At 43.1% G+C, this 17445-nt stretch overlaps 1 protein-coding gene across 1 annotated transcript; it reads right to left on the reverse strand.

Annotated features, from left to right (window-relative positions):
• Positions 1-4916: 4916 nt before the first annotated feature.
• LOC145354915 (acyl carrier protein, mitochondrial-like) lies at positions 4917-12476 on the reverse strand. The gene is made up of 5 exons (XM_080206555.1): positions 12277-12476; positions 9924-10046; positions 8876-8963; positions 5577-5690; positions 4917-5086 (listed from the first exon to the last, which is right to left on the reverse strand). Exons 1-4 carry the CDS (start codon positions 12439-12441, stop codon positions 5599-5601), a joined length of 468 nt encoding a protein of 155 aa, XP_080062681.1. The 5' UTR covers positions 12442-12476; the 3' UTR covers positions 4917-5086; positions 5577-5598.
• Positions 12477-17445: the final 4969 nt, after the last annotated feature.

The following is a 17445-nucleotide window of genomic DNA, read 5'->3' on the forward strand; positions in this document are numbered from 1 at the left end:
CGTGTTCATTGCCAGCTCCGAGAGAGCTGTCCAATTACAGAAAGATATAACAACGGGATAATTATGGATAACTTGGCGCCTTTTCGCCGTAAAGCGCAGTACACTTTGGGGAATTTGGGGTCTGGTGAATTATATTTGAAAATAATACTCGCTCGTGCCACAACGCGGTCAAAACAAAAAGTGCGGAAATAATATAAACCTCCCTGAGTGCGACCGCCAATGTCTCAGGATCTGGGGATCAGCGTCTTACTGCAGCGGGAATAAGACTCCAGCCCTGACTGGGGCTAAGATACTCTCTGCACGAAAGGTGATCACTGCAAACTCGTCTTGGTGGCCTCCTCTTAGGTCCTTGGTGCTCAGGGTCATAGAGCAATACAGCACGGAAACCAGCCCTTCGGCCCAACCGGTCCATGGTCCCCTCCCAACTAGCCCCAATTACCCACGTTTGGCTCAATGAGTAATACTAAATGACGTTCTCACCTGAGAACACCATCCACATGGTACATAGTTTTGCAACGTTGTCTACCTGATATCCTGCAGGAAAGGATGTCCCAAGGCTTGGTACATTGGGGAGACCATGCAGACGTTACAACGGATGAATGAACACTGCTCAACAATCACCAGGTAACAGTATCCTCTTTCTGTCAAGGGGAACACTTCAACATTCAAGGGCATTCAGTCTCTGATCTTCAGGTCAGGGTTCTCCAAGGCAGCCTTCACAACACATGACAGCGCAAAATAGCCAAGCAAATACTGATAGCCAACTTCCACACACAAGGATGGTGTTCACCGGGATCTTGGGTTTATGTCACACTATCTGTAACCTCCACGACTTGCCTGGGCTTGTAATATCTCAATAACTGTCCTGGTTTGAGACAATTCACATCTCTTTAACCTGTGTCGCATTGTCTGTACCTGTAAAGATCTGATTACCTGTAAAGACTCCATTCCAACCATTATCTTGTAAATTGAATCTGTGTCTGCGTATGACCTGTTTGTGAACACAACTCTCCACTCACCTGAAGGAGCAAGGCTCTGAAAGCTTGTGCTACCAAATAAACTTGTTGGTTAACCTGGTGTTGTGAAACTTCTTACTGTAATAGGGAAAAACACAAAAGTATCTGTCCTGAGTCACTATCCTGTGATGATAGCTCTGAAGTTTGTGTAGACGTATGTGCATAAAGAAGTGTATAATATATATGGATCTTATATATACATTTTTAATTCGTATATAGTGGTTCACTGATTGACTTACTGGATTGCTATTAGAGTTCAAATCCCAATATGGCTGTTTGAAAAAAATCATTAATAGAAAAAGTGACCACAAAGATGTTAGTTCATCGAAAAAAATCCAACAATGTTACAGATACCATAGAAAGAAAGAAATCTGCAAATGAGAGTTAGCACCTTCAGAAATGGTTCCCTCATTGAGAGTCAGCACCTTCAGGAACTTATGTGGTGCGGTGATGGCCCAATGGTATAATCACTAGTCTATTAATACAAAAATTCAGTTAATGTTCTGGAGACCTGGGCTCAAATCCCGCCAAGATAGAACAAAGAACAAAAACAGCCCGGGAAACAGGCCCTTCGGCCCAATGAGCCCGCACCGCCATTTTAATATTACCAGTCCCCCCTCCACCCCTGACCCCTATCTATTGTTTTTATGGCAATCCACATTGAGGGAAACTAATTTAGGGACAATTTATTACTTCCAATCAGCCTAATAGCACATCTTTGGGGTGTGGGAGGAAACCGGAGCACCCAGAGAAAACCCACGCAAGCACGGGGAGAATGTGCAAACTCCCACAGACACTGGCCCAAATCTATGTATCTACACAGCAAACAGTGATAGTCACTGAGCTGTCACGTTGCCCAGCATCTGGTCCAGTTTAAGCGCACACTAACAAGATGAAGCACTAGGCCAATCTCAAACATTCAAGAGCAGCCCCAAGTACGACCCATCGCGTGTATGCCCCTCGTTGGACAACAAGGCGGACCGACTTAAAACCTGTGAATTAAAAGAGAAAAAACATTATCGTCATCCCATAGCCTTTTCCATTACCAGGGTAGTCCCACTGTTTATGAACTTTATTTAAAACAATCTCCTATATCCTCCCATCTCCAACCCACTCATGTGCCTAAGTTACTCAAACAAATCTAGCGTGCCTGCCTCCACCACCTTACTTGGCAGAGCACTCCACCCCCACTACCCTCTGTGAAAAACCTCCCTCTAATATCTGTGTTATACCTCTTCCCCCCTCACCTTAAGCCCGTGACCCCTCGTACTGTGTGTCTCTAACATAGGAAGTAGCTTACCTCTGTTTATCTATACCCTTCATAATCTTATATACACCTCTATTAGATCCCCCCTCAGTCGCCATCTTTCAAAGGAAAACAGCCCCAATTTGCTCAATCTTTCCTCATAACCCAGTCCTTCCGTACCAGGCAACATCCTGGTAAAGATGGTGGAATTTGAATTCAATAAAAAAACTGGAATTAAAAATTCCATTGAAACCATTGCCGATTGTTGGAAAAACCCATCTGGTTTACTAATTCCCTTTAGGGAAGGAAATCTGCCATCCTTACCTGGTCTGGCCTACATATGACTCCAGAGCCATAGCAATGTGGTTGACTCAACTGCCCTCCAAGGACAAGTAGGTTTGGGCAATAAATGCTGGCCAGCTACTGAACACCCATGTCCCACAAATGAATAAAAACTGTACCCCAGTGAGAGTCAGCACTTTCAGGTACTGTACCCCAGTGAGTGTCAACACCTTCTGGTATTTGGTAAAGACCATTTTCTCAACTGCCACTTTTGCAGAATGAGTTTGCATGTCAGATTCTCAGTTGGAAAGTAATGGGAATCATCCAATTTGTGCTAAAATACCCATTCCCCACAACCAAAACTGCAGAGGAACCTAGTTCCAATCTCCATATCACAAAAAGTATATTGAAGAGTTACAAAAAAGATTTACAACACAACTGAGAGGTTGTAACTACCAGGGAAGATTGAACAGATTGGAATTTTTTTTTGTAAAGAGAGAAGCCCAATGAGTGATCTGTTGGAGATCTTTGAAGTTATGAAGGGGGTCAAAGGTTATTGGGAGCGAAGATACAATCAGATTAGCCATGATCTTATTGAACTCCTAATTTCTGTGTAGATATATTGCCACTCATGGGCAAAACTAACATTTGGTGAAACAGTCACAAAGAAATCCAATCAGAAATTCAGGAGAGATTTCTTTACTCTGTGGTTTGTGGAACTCGCTAACATGTGGGAGTGTTTATGGAAAATAACAGATGCATTTAAGATTAAACTAAGTAAGTAGACAAGAATGTTAGAAATCAAATGATAGTGATAGGAGTCAAATGAGGCTGGTATGGAGCATAAATGACAGCACAAACTGGTTGGCAAGAGGCTTCTTTCTGTGCTCTAATCTTACGTACTTTTATGTAAAGCTCTGAAATTAATTCCTGAAACCTCTTTCTTCTCAGCTCCCACTCTTTAATACCAACCTATTGGTCATTTGTCCTAATTACTCTATCTTCAGCTCAGTTGCAATTTTTATCTGATCAATGCGGTTACAAAGCACTGTGGGATATTTTGACTGCATTAAAGGCACTAGATAAATGTAATTTCTTTATGGCTTAGTGCCACACCACATTATCATTGGGTGACAAATGAATAGCCTGATGGTTGAGGTTCACTTTACAAATAGTATTGTGCATACCAAGTGTACAGCCATTAATACTGTAACTGTCAGGAAGTTAACAGTATAGCAGGATTAATTCATTTGATAGAGAATACAAATTTAAGAGCAAGGCATCAAATGGGAAAGGGAGGGCAGAAAATTAAGAAGCCTTCTCGCTCTTCCAGCTGCTTCCATAGAAGCCAAGGACAGCTAAAGAATATGTAGAAATGGGAGATCATTTAGCCCCTCATGCCTGTTCTGTCATTCAATTAGATCATGGCTGGTCTCAACCTAAACTCCATCACAAAATAATAATGGGCCTGGAACATAAAGCGTGAAAATTGCAGCTATAAGGAGAGATTATATAGGCTTGGGTTGTTTTCCTTAGAACAGAGGTGACCTAATTGAGGGATACAAAATTCTGAAGTGCCTGTATAGGGCAGACCTAGGTGAGGGGGTCAGTTACCAGGGGGCACAGATTTAAGATGATTGCTGGAAGGATGAGCGGGGACATGAGGGAAAACATTTTCACGCGGAGGGTGGTGAGCATCTGGAATTCACTGCCTGAATTGGTGGCTAAGGTTCAAACGCAACTCATTGAAAAGGTACCAGGATCTGCACTAAAAATGCTGTAACCTGCAAGGCTACGGACCAGGTGCTGGAAAGTAAGATTAAATTGAGCAGCTAGTTTCTTTCTCTATTGGCCAGTACAGACAATGGGCTGAATGGCCTATTTCTGCACTGTAACTTATATAGAACCATAGAAAAGTTAAGGGGTATTTAAGTTTTTTTAAAAACTATTTTAATAGGAGTGTAGCTAAAGAGAAACTTTCATCCATCCAACAGTGGGTGAGTCTAGCACAAGGAGACATTTTTAATTTTCAGTCAAACCACTTTTATATAAAGGATAGTTCAAACTGTCTCAAAAAGCAATGGATGCCAGATCAATTCAAAACAGATGCTAGCTCAATTTATCATTTTAAAATACAAGATTAAAATATTTGTTTGCCAACAGTATTAAGTGATTACGGAGCCAAGGCAGGTAAACCAAGTTCAGATACAGATCAGCCATTGTTTCGCTGAACGGTGGAACAGACTCAAAGGCTGAATGGCCTTTTCATGTTTCTAACAAAGAAGAAGCATGCCCACTAATGTTTGGAAGTGAATTCATGGAGAGGAAGAGTATGAGTGGCGCGGTGAATAAACAGCAGGCACAGCCAGCACAAGTCTCCAGTAGTAATTTATTCATTCCTGAAGTCATGTTCAAGAACATGAAATATCACTTGTTAAACAAACATAATCAGACAACAAAAACTATAGAGCAGCACTTAGGCTTCAAGCAGTGCTTGCAATTCCCCACATTGAGTGTTTCACATGCTCCCAACAGCAAACACCTGCAAGGTTAAAAACAGGTTTCAGAATTTAATACACATTTTTCTAATTATTTCCAAAACATTTCTGGAAATCAAAATGCGTCACTGATCAACTGAGATGTCACTACTGATTCAGCTAAAATAGCCATCCTTCACTCTGAGTTCAAACTCCAAATTATGCTGAGTTAGTTGATCTCTACAGAGGAAACAATCCTTTAGAGTGTGGAGGTTTTGTTATTTTTGAGGGGGGTGGAGTCAAATGAAGCCAGGAAAAGTCCTTGGGCATCAGCCCCTACCAAGCCTTCGAACATCAATTCAAAAGAGCCATTCTTCAGACATGAGGTTCAGCAAGGTGTGTCAGTGCATTAGTAGTGACTTAAGGGAGAGAGAACAATCCCAATCAATCATATTCTTACCCGACAGGCATCATGAGATTGTGACAAGGCGCAGGTTAATGAGAGAACGTGCAAACTGGTCCTTCTCTTTAACTACTCATCTGCCAGGTTCTTACCCTTTGTCTCCAGCGATAAAGATTATTCGTACACATCCTTCTTATCTGCGATATAAGTTATAATTTCATCAGGTGTCATTAACTTTTCTGCATCTACATCTGGAATTTCAAAGCCTGCAACAGTCAGAAGTGAAGATCAATGACTCCTAGAGACAAATAATTTGACTGATTTACAGATCAACACCCACACTAGGCTCACTGCAACCCTTTCACATTGTAAAATTACCAAGAGGATCCGTGAGTTACAAGAATTGTGCATCACCAACTTGAATTAATCCTGTTCAGGCTAACCGTGACAGAGATTCAGCATCTATTCTGCACCTGATTTATAATGCTGCCCCAGTCCTTGTGGATGGTAAAGGTTACAGATTTGGAAGGTGGTGTCAAAGAAGCTTCAGAATTTTGGAGCAGTGCATTACGTAGATGATACATACTGCAGCCAGGGCAATGGCCCTCAATGATGTTGAGCTTATGGAGTGTGGCTGCAGTTGCAGCCATCCAGGCAAGTGGAGAATATTTCATTATACTCTCGATTTGTGTTTTTTAAATGAAGAAACTGTTTGGGCAATCATGAGGCGAGACATAGATCAGTGCAGAATATGCAGCCCCTGACCTGTTCTTGTAGGGTTATAAGAACATAAGAACATAATAAGAACATAAGAAATAGGAGCAGGAGTAGGCCATCTAGCCCTTTGAGCCTGCCCTGCCATTCAATAAGATCATGGCTGATCTGTCGTGGCTCAGTTCCACTTTCCCGCCTTCTCCCCATAACCCTTAATCCCCTTGCCTATCAAAAACCTATCTACCCACGTCTTAAATATATTTAGCAAGGCAGCCTCCACGACTTCAACGGGCAGAGAATTCCAGAGATTCACCACCCTTTGAGTGAAGAAGTTCCTCCTCAACTCCGTTCTAAACTGCACCCCCCTTATCTTGAGGCTGTGCCCTCTAGTCCTACTGTCCTTTCTGAGCAGGAAGAGCCTCTCCACCTCTATCCTATCCATCCCATTCATCATCTTATACGTCTCAATGAGATCTCCCCTCATTCTTCTAAACTCTAACGAGTACATGCCCAGTTTATTCAGCCTCTCCTCATAGTTCAACCCCCTCAACTCCGGTATCAGCCTAGTAAACCTCCTCTGCACTCCCTCCAAGGCCAAAATATTCTTGCATAAGTGCGGTGACCAAAACTGCACACAGTACTCCAGCTGCGGCCTCACCAGTGCCCTGTACAGTTGCAGCAAGATCTCCCTATTTTTATATTCAATCCCCCTCGCTATGAAGGCCAGCATCCCATTCGCCTTCCTGACCACCTGCTGCACCTGCAGGCTGGGTTTTTGCGACTCATGCATAAGGACCCCGAGGTCCCTCTGCACCGTCGCATGCTGCAGTTTTTCGCCATGTAAGTAATAGTCCTTCCTATCATTATTCCTACCAAAGTGGACAACTTCACACGTGCCAACATTAAATTCCATTCGCCAGTTCCTGGCCCATTCGCCCAGCCTATCTAGATCCCTCTGCAGACTTTCCACACCCTCCGCACAATTTGCCGTTCCACCAATCTTGGTGTCATCAGCAAATTTTGACACCATACACTCGGTTCCCTCCTCCAGATCATCTACATAAATGGTAAATAGCTGAGGCCCCAGCACCGATCCCTGGGGCACGCCACTAGTCACCAACTGCCAATCCAAATGGCACCCATTGACCCCCACTCTCTGCCTCCTATTTGGCAGCCAATCCCCTGTCCACGCTAACACCCTACCCCCAACTCCATGCCCCCAACCTTCTGTAACAACCTCTTGTGCGGCACCTTATCAAACGCCTTCTGAAAATCAAGAAACAACACATCTACCGGCTCTCCTCTATCCACCACCCTAGACACATCCTCATAGAACTCCAATAAATTCGTCAGACACGACTTCCCCTTAACGAAATCATGCTGCGTCTGCTCTATCAAACAATTCTCCTCAAGATGCCTCACTATTTTCTCCTTGATTACGGATTCGAGCATTTTACCTACAACAAACATTAAACCAACTGGCCTATAATTCCCTGCCTTTTGCCTGCTACCCTTCTTAAACAACGGCGTAACATTAGCCGTTTTCCAATCTTCCGGCACCTCCCCGGAATCCAGCGAGGTTTGGAAAATAATCATCAAGGCATCCACTATCACCTCCGCCATTTCTTTCAGAACCCTTGGATGCATTCCATCCGGTCCTGGGGACTTGTCCACAATCAGTCCCTCCAGTCTGTCGAGCACTGCCTCTCTAGTAACAATAACGTCATTCAGGCCCTCCACTCCTACCATCTTTCCATCGCTAACACCCGGCAAACTATTCACGTCCTCCTCCGTGAAGACCGAAACAAAAAAGTTATTCAAGGCCTCAGCCATTTCCCCATCCCCTACCACTAAGTCCCCTCTCTCATCCTCTTAAGGGTCCAACGTTCACACTAGTCAGCCTCTTCCTTTTTATATATTTATAAAAACTCTTACTATCCTTTTTTATATTTAGCGCTAGCCCAGCTTCATAGTTTATCCTACCCTTCTTTATCAACTTCTTCGCCATTCTTTGTTGGTATTTAAACCTCTCCCAATCCTCTTCTCGCCCACTACTCTTAGCTACTCTAAACGCACCCGCTTTTAATTTAATACTCTCCTTTACGTCCTTCGTTATCCACGGCTGATTATCTCTCCTCCTACGATCCTTTTTAACCATCGGGATAAATTTCTGCTGAGCACCAAAAAAACTCCTTAAAGATCCTCCACTGTTCCTCAGCAGACCTACCTTCCAATGTGCTCCCCCCAATCAACATACGCCAATTCCTCTCTCATCCTATCGTACTCCCCTCTGTTCAAACAAAGGACACAGGTCCGGGAATCCACTTTCTCCTCCTCCATCTGCATCAGAAACTCCACCATACAATGATCACTCTTCCCAAGAGGATCCTTCACCACAAGGTCCCTAATTCTCCCTGCCTCATTACATAACACCAGATCCAAGATAGCTCGCTCCCTCGTCAGCTCCAACACACACTGTTCAAGGACACTATCCCGGCAGCATTCCAAGAATGTTCAACAGGCTGAGAAATGTCTGACCTTACACTGGACAACTAGCTCCTCAACCGTGGTACTGAGGGGCTATTCATGAATGTGAAACCATAAACCAGGGTACAAATCAATAAAGGGGACAGAAAGATTCAGTAGATCAAGAAAGCAGTTTCACTGGTTACAGACTTTAAGAAACAAGGAGGACTATAACAAGATGACATAATGCGCACAACCATACAAGTCTTACCAAACTCATCTTCCATGGCCATAATGATTTCTACTTGATCCAAACTGTCCAAACCCAAATCTTTCATGAAATGAGAAGTTGGTAGAAGCTTTGAAAAGAAAGGGAGCATTTTAAATTTCCAATCACAAGAAAGAAAATTAACAAAGAATCATTGAAGATATCCAGTCCCACCAGCAACAGAACTGATCTTCCGAAAAACACTGAACAGATCACTGTCATTTTCTTCTAGTGTCTCCCAAACAAGACTGGGATTTGCTGCTTCATGAATTCTGAGGGGTTTCTCTTCAGGATGGGAGGAAGACAACAAGAAGGACATGTAATGTTCCTTCTAATTTCCCTCTTTGTTGCCTTGTAGATGGGGTTGATTCGTTCACTTTCACTGGCTGACCAGGAAGTACAAACACAGTGAGTTTCCTCTAGGTGCTCCGGCTTCCTCCCACAGTCCAAAGATGTGCGGATTAGGTGGATTGGCCATGTTAAGTTGACTTTTAATGTCAGGGGGACGAGCTAAGGTAAATGCGTGGGGTTACAGGATAGGGCCTGGATGGGATTGTGCTTGATGCAGATTTGATGGGCCAAATGACCTCTTTCTGCATTATAGGATTCTGATTCTTAATCAAAAAAGCATAAAATAATGGTTTGCATTAACTGAGTACGACAAGGTGGCCAATAGCCAAATCCTAGCTTTTCCATGTTTCTGCTGCTGGTTTCTGCTCCAGCCCCTGCTCCTCAGTTTGGATCTTATCCAGTTTACATTTTAAGTGCGCATCATCCTTCTCGGCAGGGGGGGGGGGGGGGGGGGGGGGGGGCGGTGGTGCATGCACGCGCGAAGAGAGAGAAAAATACCTTCAGATTACAATATGTGCTGCTGGAAATGGACAGGGTGAATTCAGTCTACAATTTCCTAACACAAAATTTGGTTGGGCTTCTTGGAGAAATTGGCAATGACCATGGAGGCCTGATTTACTATAATAGGTTACATTTCCCCAGAGTGGCACTATTCTTAACTCAGCAATTCAACAAAAGGAGGATGAAGTTGCTTCTGTACCTTGTCAGGGTCAACCTTATCATACAGTTTTAACACGTACAGCACTCGATCCCGAATGCTGTCCAGTGAGAGAGGAGGCAGATCCCCATAACGACGCAATGACTGTACAAACAGATTACAACTCTGCAAAAAGGGAGAAAAAGGTTTAATTTAACATGTAAGCTGCACGGTCTGAAGGCTTAGTTTTAACATACAAAAGCACATTGTTCTCATGTACTGTACAAATGGAACACCAAATAGGTACTACAATCACAACTACAATCAACAAAAGCATAGCACCATTGCAAAATATAGCAACCACTTTAATACCCAGCTGGAAAAGATGTGAACTGAAGCAGAGAGAGATATAACCAAAAAAAAGCTGTGGCACAGAAATAGGTTTTTTAGCCCATCATGTCTGCATCGTTCAAAACAAAACAAAAAGAAACCAGCTGCTTATTTTATTCCCACTTTCCAGCACTTGGTCCATAGTCTTGTAGGTTACAGCACATCCAGATACCTTAAATGAGTTGAGCATTTCAGTCTCAACCACTAGTACAGGCAATTAATTCCACATATTCACCACCCTCTGGGTGATGTTTTTCCTTATGTCCCCTCTAATCTTTAAGATACTGGAGCGCTGTTCCACAGATATGAATACTGCTTTAGCTCTGAAAAAAAGGTCCTCAATGGAAATGTTAATCTTTCCTCCAAAGAAACCACCTGATCGGCTGAGGATTTCTGACATTTCCTATATAATTTTATAATCGCAGCCCTTAGTGTCTCATCCGAGCAGCCTTTGTTCACAGCCTGGACAGTAAGTGCTGACAGGATCTTCAGCCAGTTGAGTGGGAAAAGGTGGCATTTTCTGTGCTTTTGATTTTGGAATAAGACTCATTAACAAGCATTTATTACCAAACCATGAGATCACCATGAAACAAGAAGCATACTATTTAATGACACTTGCCTTCTTGTGTTAATTGACACAATTGTGTTAAGAGGACTTCCTGAATTGTGCCACAGAAATAGGCATTTTTGACAGTACTCCCTTGGTATTGCACTGGTAGAGAGAGTTATCTAAGATATTCCTCAATCAACACCACTTAGAAATATTATCACATTGCTGTTTGGAGGGATTTGCAATGCGTGAGCCGACTGCTGCACTTCCCATAGTACATGCACTCTACATTTCAAAGAGTGGTTTATTGGTTGCAAAATACTTAGGGACAAATGAGAAATAGGATAAGAAAAATGAAGTTCAGGTTGATGATCTCTACTCTAGATGAGGAGAAAGTCTCTCACTCAAAGGATTCCAAATCCTTGGAATCATCTGCTAAGAGAACTGTGAATGTTCAGTTTTTAAGTTTATTCACAGTGATGGGACAAATTTATTTTGATATGGCAATCAGACAGGAAAGTTTAGATGAGGCAGATCAGCCATAATAAGAACATAAGAAATAGGAGCAGGAGTAGGCCATCTAGCCCTTCGAGCCTGCCCCGCCATTCAATAAGATCATGGCTGATCTGAAGTGGATCAGTTCCACTTATCCACCTGCTTCCCCATAACCCTTAATTCCCTTATCTATCAGAAATCTATCGACTTAAACATATTCAATGAGGTAACCTCCACCACTTCAATGGATAGAGAATTCCAGAGATTCACCACCCTGAGTGAAGAAGTTCCTCCTCAACTCTGTTCTAAACTGCAACCCCCCCCCTTATTTTGAGGCTGTGCCCTCTAGTTCTGGTTTCCTTTCTAAGCAGAAAGAATCTCTCTACCTCTACCCTATCTAGCCCCTTCATTATCTTGTAAGTCTCTATAAGATTCCCCCCTTAGCCTTCTAAACTCCATGTTCTTATAGGATGTCCTAATGTTATAAATGAAAATAAATCTTTACCTTCCTCTTACCCAGTTTGTAGAATTGACCCTGGCAATTGGCAGAACAGTAAGAAATCTCACAACACCAGGTTAAAGTCCAACATGTTTACAGAACTCCCACTTGGCTGACAAAGGAGCTGCGCTCCAAAAGCTAGTGGCTTTTGCTACCAAATAAATCTGTTGGACTTTAACCTGGTGTTGTGACACTTCTTACTGTGTTTACCCCAGTCCAAAGCCGGCATCTCCACATCAATTGGCAGGACCTCAGAAATCAAAAGGAGCTGCACCTTGTCCGCATCAGTTAGAGAAAGTGATAGGATTTTTATTTTGCAACTGGAATCAATCTGACTTGCTGCATTTTTTCTAGTAATTACTGCAACCACTGCAGAGGCAGCTCGGGCTGCGCTTCACCCGCTGCCCTCGGACCCTTCCCTCCCCTTTCCCGGGCTCAGACCAGAGTCTAGGCTCCGGCCTACTCACCATCCTACCTATTACCTGAGCTCGGGGCGCCGTTCCAGGAGCCCTCCCGCTACAAACATTCTGAGAGTAGTTACTGTTGACTGCCACAAGGGCCTGGGCCCCGGGGCTCGGGCCTGTCCTTGGGCGACTCCAAGGTTGCGGCCACCGGCGGACGCACCTAGAGAGGACACGCAGCGCCATCTTGGAAAGGAGCCTGTCTCCCAGTATGCACCACGGCACTGGTTAAAGGACAGCAACACGCATGCGTGCCCTCACGTTCAGAGACTTCCGGCCGCAGGCGGCGCTGCACCAGGGGGTTCCCGGTGACCCAACATTGGGGCAAAGACAATGCTATAAAAACTCAGCAGGTCTAGCAGCAGCTATGGGGGGAGAAACATTGTTAACGTTTTGAGTTTGCATGACTTCTGTTCAGAGAGAGAGAGAGTATGTGACAGGGATGGGGGTCTGAGCAAGATTCTCACTTGATGGGCTGAATGGCCACATTCTGTACATGTGGGTCAATGTTTCTGGGGAGTTTATGGACTGGGTTTCAAGAGGGACAAGTTCCAGGGGGTGAGTTTGGGGCTGAAAGGCTGAACTGAGAGATGGAAGCAGAATATTATGGGAAAGATGTGCAACATTTGGAGGGGGAAGGGAAGTCAGGAGAGCTTGAATTGACTGGGACTTTTTTTTCTAGAGCATTGGAGGTTGAGGTGATCTTATAGAGGTCTATAAAATAATGAGGGGGCATAGATCAGCTAGATAATCAATATCTTTTCCCAAAGGTAGGAGAGTCTAAAACTAGAGGACATAGGTGAGAGGGGAGAGATACAAAAGAGTCCAGAGGGGCAATTTTTTTTACGCAGAGGGTGGTGAGTGTCTGGAACAAGCTGCCGGATGTAGTAGTAGAAGCAGGTACAATTTTGTCTTTAAAAAGCATTTAGACAGTTACATGGGTAAGATGAGAATAGAGGGATATGGGCCAAATGCAGGCAATTGGGACTAGCTTAGGGGTTAAAAAAGGGACGGCATGGATAAGTTGGGCTGAAGGGTATGTTTCCATGCTGTAATTCTCTATGACCCTATGTAGGTTTGTAGGATGGATTTTATACAATTATTGGGGTGATTGTGGAACAGGTGGAGAAAAACTTTGCAGATGCTGGAAAGATGAAATAAATAATAGAACAAATCCCCCCCCCCCACCCCATGGCAGCACAGTAACACTGCTGCCTCACAGTACCATGGACCCGGGTTCAATCCTGTTCTTGGGTGACTGTGTGGAGTTTGCATGTTCTTCTCATGTCTGTCTGCGTTTCCTGCCACAGTCCAAAGATGTGTGGGTTGCCCCTTTCTGTCCTCTACATTAATTATCTGAATATAAATTAGGTTAGTAGTAAAGTTCTCCCATTATACCTATACATAATTCTTGAACCTTTCTGTAATTTCCTTGCAAATTCTCTACCTCCTTTCCATTAGTTGGCACTAACATTCTATCCATCACATGACATGATTTGATACACAAACTGTTTAGGTGCATAATGAACCCACTTTCCATCAAGCCCAGAAATAGGACATGAACTCAGAGCTTCTGGTTCAGAAACAGTGATGCTATCCACTGCACCACAAAATCTCCACGCTCTTCTCTGACAAAGGATGACTTTTTTAAACAGGATCATCCTATAATTTTGCTTCATGTCCCACGTCCCTTACTGTTTCCTCTTGAGCCTATATTAGTTCCAGATTTCTAGTTATTTGCACAGCCACAGTCCTGGCAATGGCCACATGGTGGCATTAGACTTGAACCCCCACAGAAACATGTGCAGCCATCATTAGGGGGAAATAGGCAGCATCCTACGTCAGGAAACTGGATGAGAGGGGCTTTATCTACTCTTGTGAATGGAATGTAGAGCTCGACCAGAATGAAACAACATATGCAAAATAATAATTTTGACAATTTAAAAAAATTTTTTATTCCAATTCAATCCAATCAAATTCAATTCAGTGTCTCAACAAGTTGAGACATTCCCGATCCAAGCTGGCACAACAGGGCTCTCACCTCCCATCTTCGGTTTGATCTACATGATCCAAGCTGATTGGAGTAGGCATAGCTCCTCCTCCAAGGAGCCAAATGGCTGAGATGCTGCTTTAAAAAATTGCTTCAAATGAAGCTAAAATGTAACCTAATGCCTTCAACCAAGTACAGCATGTTGATACCACACTTGATCTTAGCCAAAAGTTTAAAGCAACAGATTTTCATATTAATACAGTTTGAAAGCTTGAGATGAGACCTCCCCCACAACCCCCACCCCTTGGCAGGCAACAGCCCAGAAAACAATGGGGCTCAATTTAGGGACAGTCCTGGAAAATCCAGTACAGTTGGTCACATATGGTTAGTCATGGCATGAATCAATTTGGGCCTTCCAGATTGCCCTGGATCCACTACAGTCGCAACAGGTCCACAGCAGACATCACCTCCCTGGCCTTGCACTCAACCCTGGAACACATAGATAAAGACACCTATGTCAGACTCCTATTTATTGACTACAGCACAGTCTTCAACACCATTATTACCACGAAAGTAATCTCCAAACTCCGTAGCCTGAGGCTCAGCCCCTCCCTCTGCAACTGGATTCTGAACTTAATAACTCACAGACTGCAAACAGTAAAGATAGGCAACAACACCTCCTCCGCGATCATCCTCAACACCAGTGCCCCATAAGGCTGTGTCCTCAGCATCTTACTATACTCCTTATACACCTATGACTCTGTGGCCAAATTCCCCTCCAACTTGATTTTCAGGTTTGCTGATGATACCACCATAGTGGCTCCGATCTCAAACATTGACGAGACTGAGTACAGGGAAGAAAATCTGGTGAACTGGTGTGATGACAATAATCTCTCCCTCAATGTAAGCAAAATGAAAGAAGATAGTCATCGACTTCAGGAAGTGTAGTGGAGGACATGCGCTGAGGACGAAATAGAAATCATTGAGATCTTCAAGATTTTAGCTGTCCAGATCACTAACAACCTGTCCTGGTCCCCAAATGCTAACCCTATAGTTAAGAAAACCCACCAAGATTAAGGAAATTTGGCATGTCCACTACAACTCACCAACTTTTTTAGATGCACCAGAGAGAGCATTCTTTTTGGTTGTATCATAGCTTGCTATGGCTCCTGCTCTGTCCAAGACCGCAAAAAGCTACTAAGTCCAACCCATCACTCAAACCAGCCTCCTATCCATTGACTGTTTACACTTACCACCGCCTTGGAAAAGCAGCCAGCATAATTCAGGACCCCGTGCCCACCAGACATACTCTCTTTCATCTTCTTCTGTCAGGAAAAAGATGAAGTCTGAAAATATGTACCAACCGACTGAAAAACAGTTTCTTCCTTGTTGCCATCAGACTTTTGAATGGATCTACCTCACATTAAACTGACCTTTCTCTACACCCTAACTATGACTGTAATGCTACATTCTGCATCCCTGCCTTTCCTTCTCTATGAATGGTATGCTTTGTCTATTTAGCATGCAATAAACAATACTTTTCATTATATATGTGACAATAATAAATCGAATCAAATCAAATCACCCTGAACTATAAGCCATTGGGAGTTTCTTTATCTCATGTATGATTCTACTGCAGACTAATTGACAGAAATGATTACTATTATTCAACAATATCATTATTTCAAGTATATAAAACAAAGTCTACTTTACAATAGAAGGCCAACAAAATGGATCCTAGCTTTTTTTAATCTAACAATTCCTAGGATGCTGTTGCCTTGCATGGAGGCAAAATTGGTGGAGTCCTCCTTCAGATGAACAGATTAACAAACGTTCAGTCAGCGTGATTCAGCGGAACTATTAAGGTCAGAATATTTTCCCTGGCTGAATTCTTCCATCAACCAACACTAATAACTAGAGTATTGCTGAAAAGAGACACGCTGACAAATCTTGCCTTGCATTCATCAGGACAGATCTGCAAGAATACCATTTGTAATAGGAACAATAATTTAAATTGCATGAAGAGACTTATGATTGGATGGCAAGTCAACTCTGATTAGCTGAGGTACTGCCATGGAGAATGCACCAGGGAACAGTTAGTTGCCAAGCTTTTATCTAACGTGAAACCAGGAAGTTGGACTTGGATTGGTCCAGGCCTTACCATGGGGAATGAACCAGGAATTGGCTTTCATTCAAGCTTGTTTAGGTGGTCAATATGGTCCTTCTGTCTACAAAGGACAGGGCTCTGTTTGTACAAGTGAGCCATACAGCAAGTTCAACCGAATCTTAAATTGGTCATCAGTGTAATTCTTGGCACAATTAAGAATTGAATAAGTGCTGTTCAATTGTAAAAGCACATCAAATATTTTGAGTTTTGCAAATAGGTTGGTTGGGCATTGTCAGTACTTTGCCAGCTTCTGGGATGTGATACTTAATACAAAGCCATTAGGATGTATGGTCTACGTACTTAACATCACATCATGGCTAAAAAATCATATACCTATTAACAATTTGTGCGGTAGGCAGAATTTTTCTTTTCACTTGATGACGGCGTCCTATTAGTGGAGAATATCACTTGTGTTGCTATTGCAGAGCAGCAGCGTCAAACAGTTAGCTTTACCCATTGCTCAAATATTTGAATATTCTTGAGTAAAACTGAGCATTTTTCAGGACTGAAAGTGGTGGCCTTAAGACTCAGTTCATGAGTTTGCATCATACATAGCGAGCAATGATCAGAGCAAGGTAGCCTGCCTATAATTATGACTTTCCAAAATACTTCACTGCCAATCAAGTACTTTGAAGTATAGTCATTGTTGTAATGTCAAAGGCACAGCAGACAGTTTGCACACATCAAGGTCCCACAAACAGCAATGTGATATCGAGTGCTAAATTTTGTTATGCTGACTAAAGGATAGTGGCCTTTAGAAGGGTTAACACTCCTTCTTTGAAGTAGTGCCAAGTACTTCCATCTGAGGGAGTAAGTGGGGCCTCAGTGTAACGGCATATTACAAAAACATCATTCACAGAGTATAGCCCTGAAGTATCATATAAAGTTTTGAGCTTGTGAGACTTGGACTTCTAATTATATGACCCAGAGGCAAGAGTTCTACCAACTAAGCTCTGGCTGATAGAACCAGCAGCTGAGAAAGGTCACAGACTTTTTCATTGATCTTTCTTACAACATCTTAGTGCCTAAGCAA

Source organism: Carcharhinus amblyrhynchos, chromosome 18, assembly GCF_965287045.1.
Source record: "Carcharhinus amblyrhynchos chromosome 18, sCarAmb.v2.hapA, whole genome shotgun sequence".
In the NCBI taxonomy this organism is placed as follows: Eukaryota; Metazoa; Chordata; class Chondrichthyes; order Carcharhiniformes; family Carcharhinidae; genus Carcharhinus; species Carcharhinus amblyrhynchos.

Bases quoted from the DNA above. Each gene is read 5' to 3' on its own strand.
- LOC145354915 (XM_080206555.1), bottom strand. From the start codon at position 12,441: ATGGCGCTGCGTGTCCTCTCTAGGTGCGTCCGCCGGTGGCCGCAACCT. The intron at 8,964-9,923 runs GTACAGAAGCAA...TTCTTTTCAAAG, and splicing joins ATAAGGTTGACCCTGACAAG to CTTCTACCAACTTCTCATTT. The intron at 5,691-8,875 runs GTAAGACTTGTA...TGACTGTTGCAG, and splicing joins GGCCATGGAAGATGAGTTTG to GCTTTGAAATTCCAGATGTA.